Here is a 15536-nt window from a genome sequence, read left to right as displayed (position 1 = left end):
GATCACGGGAGATCTGACCACTGGGAACCCCCCGCGTTCTCCTGCCCGGCACCTCGGCTCTCCTCGTGCACAGAGCTGTGTCGACCACCGTACAAAGTGGTGGCCTACTCGCCCCCTCCCTGCATCTCTATGGGAGAGATGGAGATCCAGCACTCATTAACGGTTCGGGTCGCTCTGTGCATGAAGAGAGCCGGGGTGTTGGGAAGGAGATCATAGGGGGTCCCAGCAATCAGACCTCCCGCGGTCAGACATTTATCCACTTTCAGATAGGGTCGCACGTAACGAGCCCGCAGTGTATTTTACGCTGCAGATCCGCCGGTGACCCGACCCATTTTGTGCCTCCAGCTGTTGCCACCACCCTTTCCCCGCCTCGCCCGCGGCCTGCTTGCAGCGGCAATTCGGCGCTTCGAGCAGCCACACTGGGGGCCTGCAAGTCGCCGAGTCCACTCTGACATCACGGAGCAGCCGCGATGTCTGAGTACACTGCACATGCGGATTACCACTGCGAGCAGGCCAGGGGCGGGCGAGGCAGAGGAAGGGGGGGGTGGCAACAGCTGGAGGCACAAAATGGGTCGGGTCACTGGCAGATCCGCAGCATGATATACGCTACGGATCCATTACACGTGACCCTACCCTTCCCTGCTGATAGGGGTAAGTTGTTAAGTACCAGAGTAACCCTTTAGTATCCCTTATCCCAATAAGACTCACCAGAACCAACAATATTCAAGTTTTCATTTCTTCCTACGACTTGGCGACTTTTCCGACAAGGCTCCTCTTCTGGCTGTATTCTTAGGAAGTTGTTGGGATTTAGGATGACAAAGCCTAAAAGATGGGAAAAGCCTATTGCTGAATTCATCCATGGGGCAAGTTATAATACTTCCTGTGATCGTTCAAGTCACAAAATCACTGAAAAGAACAAATAGTTCCCAAGCGCCTTATTTCATAGGACCTAAAATAATACAGTACCGAGAGAGATCAGGATGCCGTGAATTTCTTTAATAACACCCGTGTACAGGTCTTTCTGCCACCCTTCAAGGAGATCCCACTCCTTCTCCGAAAAATAAACAGCAACATCTCTGAATATCACCTACAAGTCAGAATAGAGAGAACATTCAGATATTGTGAACCATTTCTATTGTATGATCAGGACACAAACATAACAGACCTGACACACGTTCAGATTAAAGGGGTACTCCGCTGCTCAGCGTCTGGAACAAACTGTTTCGAATGCTGGAGCCAGGAGCTCGTGACGTCATTGCTCTGCCCCCTCATGACCTCACGTCCTGCCCCCTCAATGCAAAAATTGAGGGGGCGGGACGTGACATAAGGGGGCGGGGCTATGACGTCACGAGCTCCCGTCGCCGGCTCCAGCGTTCGGGACAGTTTGTTCCAAACACTAAGCAGCGGAGTACCCCTTTAATGCCTCATAACAACACTCAGTCTACATTTACACGTTTTTTGAGGTTCATTTTGAGCTGCAAGAAACCGCAGAAAATTTGACACTTTTTTATTTTTCTTTATATTTTTGAATTTAGATTTTTTTTTCAGCAGTTTTTAGGTCTACAGCAAAGAAAGAAAAAAAAACAGTACTGCAAAAAACATTCCTTCCAGTGGAGAGCTGATTCCCATACACTTTCCAGAAACCCCTGTCATGATGCCACGCCCCTCATGATGTCACACCCCACCCCGCCCCCTCAATGCAAGTCTTTGCACGCCCCCTCTTATAGACTTGCATTGAGGGGGCGGGGCGTGACATCATGAGGAGCGGGGCTATCACGTCATGAGCTCCCGGTGCCAACTCCAGCGTTTGGAACAGTTTGTTCCAAATGCTGAGCAGTGGAGTACCCCTTTAAGGAGTACTCTGCCCCTAGACATCTTATCCCCTGTTCAAAGGATAGGGTATAAGATGTCCTATCACAGGGGTCCCGCTGCTGGGACCTCCCGGTGCTATCTCCGCGCAGCACCTGGCATTCTAAAAAGTATGTTTAGAACGCTGGGTTCCTGCGGCAGGAGACGTAATGTCACACCATGCTACTCTACTTGGCCAAATAGCACATGTAGAGGTAATAAACCAAACAACAAAATAAACCCTGGGGGGTTAAATACCCTCTAAATTACATGTGCTACAAAAACAGTGGTCCCTCAACATACGATGGTAATCCGTTCCAAACGGACCATCGTTTGTTGAAACCATCGCATGTTGAGGGATCCGTGCAATGTAAAGTATAGGACAGTGGTCTGCAACCTGCGGACCTCCAGATGTTGCAAAACTACAACACCCAGCATGCCCGGACAGCCATTGGCTGTGTTTCTCACCTTTTTGTTACATTTATATAAGAGCATTAAAAGTTACGTTTTACTATATTGGAAGCACATGTAATTTAGAGGGTGTTTAACCCCCCCCCCCCCCCCCCCCCAGGGTTATTTTGTTGTTTGGTGATGTCACACCATGCCCTCTCCATTCATGTCTAGGGGAAGGGGCATGTACCCTCCCATAAACAGGAATGGAGGGGGCGTGGTGTGACATAATTTCTCCCACTGTGGGAACCCAGAGACAGAAGGGGTTGTCTCATCCTAGTAGGGATTATAGAAATCATATAGACCCATATTTAAGTCAATGAGGTCCATCAGGTTCCTTTGGCATCCACTTACCTATGGATCCAGAAAAATGTCCCAGGGTGGGAGCAGGGTGGGTAGGCTTGTACGCTTTGATCAAAATTTATCCTAACAACCTTATGTTAGTTTTTCTTTAACTGTGCTAAGAAGCGATAGATCAGCAAACAAATACAGCAGATCTAAACAGCGCTTTAGGGCACGTTCACACGTACAGGAGCTGCTGCATATTTTTACATGTGTTCTTTTCTTATTGTTACCCCGGTCTCTGTTTTTATCATAATTCCATTTTTGTGGTCAATATGACATAATTACTGTGTTCATGTAACTATTATATCTCATGGTACCTTATAGTCAGTGCCTTAGGTCTTTAGCATTTGCTATGTGATGTACTCTATGCGATGCGGTTTTATATGCTCATTATATAGATAATAATTCATTGTTATTAATACAATGAATTATTTTTGTCATCATCTAGTCAGGTATTTACAGACAATGCAGGTCCCGGATATGTTGTCTGTGTGTGATGTATGTATTCCTCCTTTTTTAATATGTTTTGGTATTTTAAAAGAGTACCTGTCATGATCTTGTTAAAGCGCAACGGTCATGAGATTTTAGCCCTCCGGACTACTACAATGTTGTTACAGATGTCCATAACGTGAGTGTAACCATACCTTTATGGGTTTATCTCCTTCTTTTATAAGATTATAAAATACATTCATCCAGCGGTCAGGCACAGTTGGATAGGCGTGGCTTCGGGTTCGCAAAGCCCTGCTGCCGCCACACCTATTCTCTCCTTTCAGCACTGGGATCACTGTGTAGTAAGACACAGCGCATCCACAGCGCATGCGCCCCTCCCTTCCTCTAGTACTGCACCTGCGCAGTGAGCGCATAGGCAGCGGGAGCCAGCGCTCGCTCTGTCAATGCAGGGCGGTGGCGCACGCACATCAGGAGGAGTGCATGTGCATGCACTGTGTCTTACTACACAGTGATCCCAGTGCTGAAAGGAGAGGATAGGCGTGGCGGCGGCGGGGCTTTGCGAACCCGAAGCCACGCCTATCCGACTGTGCCAGATAAATGTATTTTATAAGTTACTAGCTGAGTTCCCGGCGTTGCCCGGTTTTTCCTTCCTAATCCTTGTTGGGGAGGAAAATAAACAAAAGGAGGAAGCTTTTGACTTCATATCACGTCCTCATATATTGTTGTCATATCCCAACCCCATATCCCGTCCTCCTATCCCGTCCTCCTATCCCTGTCCTCCTATCCCTGTCCTCCTATCCCTGTCCTCCTATCCCTGTCCTCCTATCCCTGTCCTCCTATCCCTGTCCTCCTTTCCCTGTCCTCCTTTCCCTGTCCTCCTATCCCTGTCCTCCTATCCCTGTCCTCCTATCCCTGTCCTCCTATCCCTGACCTCCTATCCCGTCCTCCTATCCCGACCTGTAATATGTGTACCAGGTATTGAAATATCTCCAGCCGTACGGAAGTTATGTGGGAACATACATTTCCTATTGATTTGCATGGGACTTTAAACAAAAACCCAGACCCTCACAAATGGGGGTAGTTAAGGGTTAAATGAACTATCCTATATTTTAAGTGGACATATAAGTAACATGTGACCAAGTAGTATCGAAATATCTCCAGCTGTTTGGAAGTTATGCAGTAACATATTTCCCATTGACTTGTATGGGACTTTAAACATAAACCCCGATCCTGGCAAATGGGGGTGAGTAAGGGTTAAATCACCTATCCTATGTTTGTTGTTGACATATAAGTAACATGTGGCCAAGTTTCATGTTAATATCTTTAGCCGTTTGGATGTGATGCTGGAACATACACACAGATACACACACGTTGAGTTTTATATATATATAGATAAAAGAAGGAGATAAACCCATAAAGGTATGGTTACACTCACGTTATGGACATCTGTGACAACATTGTAGTAGTCTGGAGGGCTAAAATCTCATGACAGTTTCGCTTTAAATGTTATAATCCTCCCAGTTCACTGCTCCCATCATGATAAACCACCCCCTGCCTTTATTCTTTTGTTTTCTACCTTGATATTGCTTTGTATTTTCTGCTCAGTCTGGGAAGGGGCGTTCCCCAGCAGGCGTGACATCATCTGAAGCCATACAGGGGAGAACTTCCTCCCTCACTCTGCTACACACAGCCCAGAGCAGTTCAGTGTGAGATGAGCTATGATTGGCTAAGGCTGCACACACACCCTCAGCACTCCAGACTGCATTTCCTGATTTTGGACATCTGCCAGGCCAGCAGGAGTCCAAAGTCTGTGCAAGAGATGTGGGGGAAATGTGCTCTTGACAAGTAGGGAGACACCTAGTGGCAGCTTTTTTAAACACAAATAAAACATAGAAAACTTAAAAACATTTTTTTTAACAAAGTACATTAGAAAGATTTTTTATTTACCATAAAGGAGTGCAATAGCAAAAATTTGTTTTAATGAGAGAGGCATTTTAACTGATGAAACATATTTGTTTATATTTTTTGAAGGGAGATCCATTTTTTTGTCTTGTGTTTGTATGTAATAAAGGAGCTACTATAGCACTTTTGGAGTAATTCTATATAAATAAACTGGTCTCTGTAACCTATTCCCTGTTTTGGGGTGTTCTTTGGTTACACAACAATATGCGGCAGATACTGAACGTATGAACGTACCCTTAAACTGTAAGAAACATTATGCTCAATTATTATTTTTTTAATCTCTGCTTCGCATTCACCAACCACATGGTATGTAATTAAAATCTGAGTATATTCGCTTCCCTATCCAAAATTAAAATCAATTCACCATCATTTAATCAACAAATAAGTAAACCTTGTACCAAGTGATCCACCGTACATGCCTTACAGAAAACATACTATAATAAAATAAAATGAAATGACAAATTTACCGTAGGGGATACATGGCCGGCCATGTCTGTACCCGTTTCTTCGTCTTAACAGCAAAAAGAGGTGAAAGGAGAACTGCGAGCGTGTGAAGGTCAGAGCCACATCCGGCAATGAACAACTTTTAGCGAAGCCTGAAAGTAAAATTGAAGACTTTTTAGGGTTTGTCAACTTTGTCACCCAGATACATGACCCCAATACAGGTGGTTATGTCCTTGAAGGGGTACTCCGCTGCTCAGCGTTTGGAACAAGCTGTTCTGAACGCTGGAGCTTGTGACATCATAGCCCCGCCCCCTCAATGCAAGTCTATGGGAGGGGGCGTGACGGCTATCGCGCTCCCTCCCATAGACTCTCACTGAGGGGGCGGGGCTATGACGTCACAAGCTCCCGGCGCCGGCTCCAGTGTTTGGAACAGTTTGTTCCAAACACTGAGAAGCGGAGTACCTCTTTAACTACACTGGAAAAGGAAAGATGAGTAAGTACTACAGGTACCATCAGAACGGCAAACGTGCAGATCAGGAAGGGTAAAAAATGTTTTTTATTCAGTGACGATTTCTTCCAAAAAACAGCACCACACCTGTCCTTGGGTTGTGTGTGGTATTGCAGCTATGGAACCTAGTTGTAATGGCTTTTTTGCAGCGTTCCCGTTGTGTGTTTTATACCTTTTCTGTTTACTATTTTGCAAAGATTTCTAAATAAAGCGGTTTAAAGGAGTACTGCAGTGTAAGACAACTTATCCCCTATCTGCAGGATAAGTGTCTAACCCCCCCCACGATCTCCTGCCGGGCGCCCAGCACTCTCTTCTCCGTGCAAGGAGACTTTCGACCTCTGCAAGAAGCAGTGGTCAACACGTCTCTTTCATGTATCTCCATGGGAGAGCCGAAGTTTCGCTGTATCTCTGGCTCTCCCATAGAGATGCTTGGAAGGGGCATGTGGGCCTTGGCTTCGTGCGGGGGTCGACACAGCTCCATGCATGGAAGAGCCTGGATACCATGCATATAGTGGGGGTCACAGTGGTTGGACCCCCATGATCAGAAACGTATCCCCTATCCTTTTATAAGGGATAAGATGTCTAGGGGCGGAGTATCCCTTTAACCCCAATTAAACAGCTCATTTTCAAAAAATAATAATAATAATAATTTCTGCACTCTCTTCACCCGGAAGTAAAGCATGCAGGGGCCGGTAAGGGACATCAGGGAAGGGGGACAGGACACTGGAGACACTTAGCAGAGCAGTATGTGTATGTCCCGATCCCCGTGATGGGGACACACAAACCGCTCTGCTCAGGATTTTCATTGTGAAACGCTGCCATCGCCTACTCAGATCTGACTAGCTGATAGTAGCGATCTCGATGAAGGGGGACGAAACCCCCCTAGGTCCCGAGGCAAGATGGCTGGCTATTAGTATCTGCATGACGTGTACGTCATAGGTCAGGAAAACCTTCCCGGTCTGACAAACATGTATGTCATGGATCGGGAAGGGGTTAAGGGTTTCAACTTGGAGGATTTTCTTTACTTTTTTGGATGTCTGTGAACGGGAATCGGCCCACAACCTCATGTTGTCTGAGACTCTTGATCAAAGTAAAGTGTTTGCTTTATAGCCCAAGTAGCCAATAGTGGTGAGCTCCGTGCCTTTCTACGATATTTCCCCATATATGTGCTGTGCACTCAGCGAAGGACACATCCACACTACAGGGGACTGTTCCACACTGAAATGAATATGACAAGTGACTTTGAGTTAAGTTTCCCAGACAGTCGTCTAAAATGAGATGAAAACAAAAAGGAAATTAAGTAAATTTGTCTAAAGCAAAACATACAACACGCAGAAAGATGACAGATATTATAAGGGGTACAAACATGTCAGTAACATAATCCTCCGAGGCTCCCGCTCTATTTTCTTCTTACACTATAAAGTAGTTTGTTTTTTCAACAAAACAATAGGGCGAGGCCGGTTACCCGACCCTCCTCACTGAAGTGCCGGCCTGACTCCTGCGGCTAGAAAAAAAACTTTTTACCCAAAAAGACAATGAAAATAAAAATCTGAAAAATTATTTTGCAAAAAAGGAGTTGCAGACAGACTATTTTTAATAAATGGGGTCCAAAGAATTCCAGGCAGAAGAGCGTCTAACAGTAGCCTGGATGCCGCAGATATCATGCAGGAATGGACGCGGTTTTACTAACATTAAGGTTTTGTTTTTTCTTTATACCAAATGGTCTTTTTTTTATTACTTTATTAGAAAAGTAGGAAAGGGGGGATAATTCGAACATTTATTAGGGAAAGAGCATACTTAGGGTGGGTTCACACCACGATTTTCTATACAGTTTTCGGATACGGTTTTTTAAAAAAAACAAAAAACGTATGCAACTGTACAGAAAACCGTGCCCATAGACTTTCCATTCAAAACCGTATGCACCATATTGCATACGGTTGTCTCCGTTTTTCACACCACACGTTTTTTCTTAACATGGAAGTCAATGGGAACCGTACAGAACTTTATGTGTGTACGGTTCCATCCAGTTTTTACCGTACGTTTTTTGACTTTGCACAGTTTTTTTCTTGGAATTTCAATCAAACAAGTGAAACTTTATTCATAATGGAGTGAAAAGTTCAAAACATATGCGGTTTTTTCAAACCGTATACAGATAAATCTTTATAAACACGTTTTGATACAGTTTAGTCAGGTTTTGAGGAATCCGGTTTTTTTTTATCAAAAACCTGGAAAAAAAACTGTATTGCAAAAACGTGGTGTGAACCCACCCTTACACTTCTTAAATTATTTCCACTATATTTTAGTCCCCAGAGAGGGTTCTATTACATGCAGTCCTTTCATTGCATACACTATTAAATGCTATTCCATAGGGTGTCTGTATAACAGGAGCACTGATCGGACGGCATGAAGGCAGGTTGGGACCCTCTGGCCATCATCCCAGCTGCTGAGGTGATTCCTGGCTGCTAACTTTTCACTTTTTATAAAGCGAGCGCAGCTCCTGCACTTGCTTCACATCCAGGCATTATCGGCGCTCCCATAGAAATGAATGGAGCACATTCCATCTACCAGTACATGACACGCGCTTCTCAGTGAAAGAACCGGGGGCGCCGCCCCAGAGGTCGCGGGGGCCCAGTGGCCGGACGGCCCCGCAATCAGCTACTTTTCTCCTATAACTATGCTGGAGTTCTCCTTTAAAGGGGTTATCCAGGAAAAAACTTTTTTTATATATATATATCAACTGGCTTCAGAAAGTTAAACAGATTAGTAAATTACTTCTATTAAAAAAATCTTAATCCTTTCAGTACTTATGAGCTTCTGAAGTTAAGGTTGTTCTTTTCTGTCTAAGTCCTCTGTGATGACACGTGTCTCGGGAAACGCCCAGTTTGGAAGAGGTTTTCTATGGGGATTTGCTTCTAAACTGGGCGTTTCCTGAGACAGGTGTCATCAGAGAGCACTTAGACAGAAAAAAAAACAACCATAACTTCAGAAGCTCATAAGTACTGAAAGGATTTTTTAATAGAAGTAATTTACAAATCTGTTTAACTTTCTGGAGCCAGTTGATATATAAAAACATTTTTTTTCCTGGAATACCCCTTTAACTTATTTCCTCCCATGAGGTAAATATGTGTTATAGGGAGGGAAAGGGTTAACTGCCACTGTTCGCATTGACAGCAGCATTTAAAGGGGTACTCCACTGGCCAGCGTTCGGAACTAAAATGTTCCAAACGCTGTTTTCGCGCTACGGGGGTCGGCCATGCCCCCTCGTGACGTCACGGCCGCGCCCCCTCAATGCAAGTCTATGGGAGGGGGCGTGATGGCCGTCACGCCCCCTCCCATAGACTTGCATTGAGGGGGCATGGCCGTGACGAGGGGCGTAGCCGACCCCCGCAGTGTGATCATTTAGTTCCGAATGCTGGCCAGCAGAGTACCCAGCCGGGAGGCCCTATCAAGATCACCTGACTCCCGACCCTATAGCTGTCATCGTGCGTTAGGGGGTTTGACAATTGTGTACAGGTTGGAACCAGAAAGAAAAAAAAAAAAAAAAAACTTTATTAAAACTGCTGAAATGTTGTTGCGTACAAATGTTGTGCACTCGACGATGCAGCCATTCACCAGAATCAGCGAGTCTTTTCCGGCGTAGGCCGGTTCTAGCGGAGGACAAAAGATGCAATAAATTTATGGATTCGTTCTTACTCCCCCTATTTTATTTATTTTACACCAGATCTAGACTGTACGGAATCTATTATAACTCCTGAAAACCCCCATAAAAGGCCTGGTTGTTAACGGGTGAATAGAGATTATGACTAATGGACACGGCCATACATACAGGGAAACGTCCCCGCAGGGCCGGTTGTACTCAGCCTGATTTTTTTTTTTGTGACTATAAACTCTTAATGAGCGTCATAATTCTAGCGCAGCAGCCGACTCAGTTTTATTGCCTTTTATCGTGGCAAAAAAAAAACGCGAATATGACCGCATTTTTCCTGCAAGTGCGAGAAATGAACAAAACCAATAAATGAAAACATATATTTTATAAGAAGCCTATAAAGGTCTTTTTACAGCTCTGGTTTATTTTGGATTTTTGACTGACCGTCAGACAATCCCCATAATAGGATGGATTATAAAAACATCCAGTAAATAGTGCAAGTTAGGCTGCGCTCACACGGCCGTCACGCCCCCTCCCATAGACATGAATGGAGGGGGCGTGGCTTCACGGCTCCAGTCCTGCAAACAGATGTAGAATGCGGGTGCTGCATGGAGATGGTGGGGGGGTTACCGCTGGGCGTCTTATCTCCTTTGGATAAGGAATAAGATGTATTTGGCCGGTATAACCCTTTAATTGTGCAATTGTCTTAAAAGGGGTACTCCGCTGCTCAGTGTTTGGAATAAACTGTTCCGAACACTGGAGCCGGGAGCTCGTGGCGTCGTAGCCCCACCCCCTAATGACATCACGCCCCGCCCCCCTCAATGCAAGTCTATGGGAGGGTGCGTGACGGCCATCACACCCCCTCCAATAGACTTGCATTGAGGGGGCGTGATGTCACGAGGGTGTGACGCGAAAACAGCGTTCGGAACAATTACTCCCGAACGCTGGCCAGTGGCGTACACCTTTAAAGGTGTTATGTAACAAGTATAACTTCCCACCTATCCACAGGTAACTAATAGTCCGACCGCTGGGATCCCCACTGATCATAAGAACTGGAGTCCTGTGTCCACCCAGGTGACTAGAGCTGTGGTCAAGCCGGTATATTCAGCCAATGGGACTGTAGGTAAAAGGAGTACAGGGTACCCCCCCCCTCCACCAATTATATACTCCTCATATATCCTGTGGATAGGCACGATAACCCCTCTAGATACATTATATTTTTGCAAGGATACTAGTGTTCTCTGAAATGCTGAGGGCTCAGGTAGGTGCTTGTCCCAATGTCTCCAGAATTCTTTTTACTACAACATAACGATATACTGGTGAAGAAATATAGATACCCAATACTTAGCTTTTTTCGGCTTCGGTGGAGAAATAGCCGATAACTTATACCAATATTCCAGTACAAGTTATCGGCTATCTGGTCGATCCCTAGTTTTCACCATACGGTTTTTGATTTTCCAGTTTTTTTTCTTGGAATTTCAATCGAACAAGTGAAACTTTATTCATAATGGAGTGAAAAGCTCAAAACGTATACGTTTTTTTTTCGTAAAAAAACTGATGCAACCGGACATCATTTTTCAAACCGTATACAGATAAAAATTTGTACACACGTTTTGATACAGTTTAGTCAGGTTTTGAGGAATCAGTTATTCTTTTTTTTTTATCAAAAACCTGATACAGGAACTGTGTTGCAAAAAACGTGGTGTGAACCCGGCCTTCGCTGTGCAGTTTAGTAGAGCTGAAGCAAGAAATCCAATCACCAAATACATTTGTTTAATCCCGGATGCCTGGCACCGGACAGACATCCTCCCCAAAAAATGTAAAATGTAATGTTTTGGGCTGTATATAAGAACTATAATGGTCTGTATACGGCCTCGGGAGGTAGAGACCAATTATTAGGCTCTGTTCACCTCTGCCATCAACTTCATTTTACTGTTTTGTCATTGGAACCGAAAGATAAATATGACAAAGTGCCAGACTGGTCACACAACAGAATCCAACATACCCAACGGGCCGCACTCACTTACCAGCATGCACAGGGGCAGCAAAATATTATTTTCTATAGTGAAAATGGATAATGGTGTTGGACAGGAGCCTGTACACAAACATTGGGAGGGAGTTATCAGTAGTGTGTGGGGCGCTTGTATTTACCATGTTTAATGTATCTCATGTTAGCCAGAATTTGGACACATCCAAAATTGTGGCGCACGGCAAACAAATCCCTCACATACATCACATGATGCATCTTTACCTCACAACTTTAAGGGGTACTCTGCTAGAAAACCTTTTTTTAAAGGGGGTACTCCACTGGAACACATTTTATTTTAAATAAACTGGTGCCAGAAAGTTAAACAGATTTGTAAATTACTTCTATTAAAAAATCTTAATCCTTCTAGTACTTATCAGCTGCTGTAAAATCCACATGAAGTTCTTTTCTTTTTAAAATTTCCTCTCTGTCTGACCACAGTGCTCTCTGCTGACACCTCTGTCCACGTTAGGAACTGTCCAGAGCAGGAGATGTTTGCTATGGGAATTTTCTAGGGGTGGAGTATCCTTTAAAAAGGGAAACAATGAAGATGTGAGTAAGAAAAACTCGATTCTATTCTGCCTAAAAGGACAGTACTTTGCATGAAAATAAATACAAGGAATCAAACCCAAGTAGCGTAGAATTGAATTACCGTATTTTTCGCCGTATAAGACGCACTTTTTCTTCCCCAAAACTGGGGGGGGGGGGGAAAGTTGGTGCGTCTTATAAGGCGAAAACACACCTATCGTGGCGGTCCCTGCGGCCATCAACGCCCGGGACCCGCGGCTAATACAGGACCATCACCGATCGCGGCGATGCCCTGTATTAACCCTTCATAGGCGGCGATCAAAGCTGACCGCCGCGTCTGAAGGGAAAATAACACTAACCCGGCTGTTCAGTGGGGCTGTTCGGGACCACCACGGTGAAATCGCTGCGTCCCGAACAGCTTACAGGACACCGGGAGGGACCTTACCTGCCTCCTCGGTGTCTGCTCCGTGCCGGGATCCCCTGCATGGCCGGTGCTCTCCTTCGTCGTCATCACGTCGTCGCGCACGCCGCGTAGCGACGTCATCACTGACGTTTCGGAGCGCCGGGACACCCCGGGGATGTGGCGACAGCGATGGAGGGAGACATCCAGGGCAGCGGTGACGGGTCCGGAGAGGCAGGGACACGTGAGTACTACCTCCTATACCAGTGGTCTTCAACCTGCGGACCTCCAGATGTTGCAAAACTACAACTCCCAGCATGCCCGGACAGCCATCGGCTGTCCGGGCATGCTGGGAGTTGTAGTTTTGCAACATCTGAAGGTCCGCAGGTTGAAGATCACTGTCCTATACTTTACATTGTATTTGGTTCAGAATCTTTATTTTCTAGATTTTTATCCTATAAAATTAGGTGCGTTTTATATGCCGGAGCGTCCTATATGGCGAAAAATACGGTATATGCTTTGCTTCATTCAGCACGATATAAAAGTTTTACAACCAGTATTTAATGGGAACCTTAAGTCTACATCCACCCAACATTATACCTGACTGACGCACCACTAACAGCCCGATATTAAAGGCTTAGCTGCTTTGAAGTGTTTAAAGCCCCTCTCATGACTAAATCCACATAACAGAACAATGCACACACAGACTTGGGCCTTTCCCAAAAATAAAAAAAATACAAGTTTAACCCTTGTGGCTAAATGTATTCCAAGCCGTGGCGGAGGCATGTGTTGCTATAAAATCATTCCTACAGTCAAAAAATTCCAACAATGGTCTCTCCCCCCCCCCAATAAATGCAAGAACAAAGCAGAAGTTCACATTTGTGAGACTGCAAACAGCAGGGAGTCCCCAAGGGCAAATTCATACATGTGAAATCACTTTATAATGTATTCATGTTACAAGATACATTAACCTCTGAATGTCACCGCCTTACCGGGACACCGTATTACAAGGTTCTGTCTTGCATTTAGTTTATAACCATTGTGTTGAGTTACCCTACAACCAGAGGTCACAAAAACACCTTCCTAGGCGCCCATAAAAGGTCTTTCTATACTTTTAAAGGGGTACTCCCCTGGAAATTTTTTATTTTTTTTTTGCCAGAAAATTAAGCAGATTTGTAAATTACTTCCATTTAACCCTTTGGGGACAGAGGGTTTTCCAGTTTTTGCACTTTCGTTTTTTCCTCCTCACCTTTTAAAAATCATAACCCTTTCAATTTTGCACCTAAAAATCCATATTATGGCTTATTTTTTGCGTCACCAATTGTACTTTGCAGTGATATCAGTCATTTTACCCAAAAATCTACAGCGAAACGGAAAAAAAATTGTGCGACAAAATTGAAGAAAAAATGCCATTTTGTAACTTTTGGGGGCTTCTGTTTCTACGCAGTAAATTTTTCGATAAAAATGACACCTTCTCTTTATTCTGTAGGTCCATACGGTTATAATGATCCCCTACTTATATAGGTTTGATTTTGTCGCACTTCTGAAAAAAAATCATAACTACATCCAGGAAAATGTAAACGTTAAAAATTGTCATCTTCTGACCCCTATAACTTTATTTTTCCACGTACAGGGCGGTATGAGGACTCATTTTTTGCGCCGTGATCTGAAGTTTTTAATAGGTACCATTTTTGTATTGATCGGACTTTTTGATCACTTTTTATAAATTTTTTCATGATATAAAAAGTGACCAAAAATACGCTATTTTGGACTTTGGAATTTTTTTGCGCATACGCCATTGACTGAGCGGTTTAATTAACGATATATTTTTATAATTTGGACATTTCCGCACGTGGCGATACCACATATGTTTATTTTTATTTACACTTTTTTTTTTTTTAATTGGGAAAAAACTTTTTTTATTAGGGAAGAGTTAAATGATAATGTATTCACTTTTTTTTGCAGTGTCATAGCTCCCATAGGGAGAGGGGGAGAAAGCCAAGAGCTTTCCTTTAACCCCTTAAAGGGGTACTCCGGTGGAAAACTTTTTTTTTAAATGAACTGGTGCCAGAAAGTTAAACAGATTTGTAAATTACTTCTATTAAAAAATCTTAATCCTTCCTGTACTAATCAGCTGCTGTATGCTACAGAGGAAATTCTTTTCTTTTTGAATTTCTTTTTTTTGTCTTGTCCACAGTGGTCAAACAAGTGAAACTGTATTCATAATGGAGTGAAAAGTAAAAAAAAAAAATTTTCTTAAAAAAAGATGCAACTGGACATCATTTTCAAACCGTATACAGGTTAAAATTTGTACACACGTTTTGATACAGTTCAGTCCGGTTTTGAGGAATCCGTTTTTCAGCAAAAACCTGATACGGGAACTGTATTGCAAAAACGTGGTGTGAATGCAGCCTAATATGGTAAGGCATCAATTCACCCATCTGTCACACTGAAAAGGTGTCAAAGCATCACTGTCATTTCAATAAACTTTTCATGTGTTCAGATAGGTCAAAAGTTTAGATCGTACAGAGTCTCACCCCCGAGACCGGCTGCAATCACAAGTTAAAGCCAGGTGAAGTGCGCAACTGTCACTCAAAGCTGACCCTTACTGTATAAGTCTATGGAGCAAAAAGGTCAGATGGAACAGCCAGCGGGGGAGTGAAGAGTCCTGCAACGCACTTCACAGGGTTGTAACTTGTGGCACCCGATGTGATGGAAACTTAATAGGTCTGGACAAATCAACGCTTATTCAAACACTGTCATCTGTTACTGTATCCTGTGTAATAGATGTTTGAAGATCACAGAAGGCTATATATATATATATATATATATATATATATATATATATATATCTCTTTTCATATACACCTGACTTCCTTCCACACTTAGGGTCTTATTCACACTGTACGTGTACATGTGAATACCCCAC

At 43.9% G+C, this 15536-nt stretch overlaps 1 protein-coding gene across 2 annotated transcripts in view; it reads right to left on the bottom strand.

The window, feature by feature from the left end:
* The window catches only part of LOC130293310 (zinc finger protein 569-like), a 66113-nt gene that overhangs the window by 25517 nt on the left and 25060 nt on the right, over positions 1-15536 (bottom strand). For both annotated transcript variants that reach the window (XM_056541838.1, XM_056541839.1), the window contains exons 2-4: positions 5523-5651; positions 967-1087; positions 709-822 (exon numbers count right to left, since the gene is read on the bottom strand). In XM_056541838.1, the coding sequence (XP_056397813.1) occupies positions 709-822; positions 967-1087; positions 5523-5546 (259 nt within the window). In that variant the 5' untranslated portion in view covers positions 5547-5651. The remainder of the gene's footprint in view (positions 1-708; positions 823-966; positions 1088-5522; positions 5652-15536) is intronic.

The sequence above is a fragment of the Hyla sarda genome, chromosome 10 (assembly GCF_029499605.1).
Source record: "Hyla sarda isolate aHylSar1 chromosome 10, aHylSar1.hap1, whole genome shotgun sequence".
Lineage (NCBI taxonomy): Eukaryota > Metazoa > Chordata > Amphibia > Anura > Hylidae > Hyla > Hyla sarda.
Note: the sequence above shows the minus strand (reverse complement) of the source record. Positions and strands in the feature narration are given on the sequence as shown.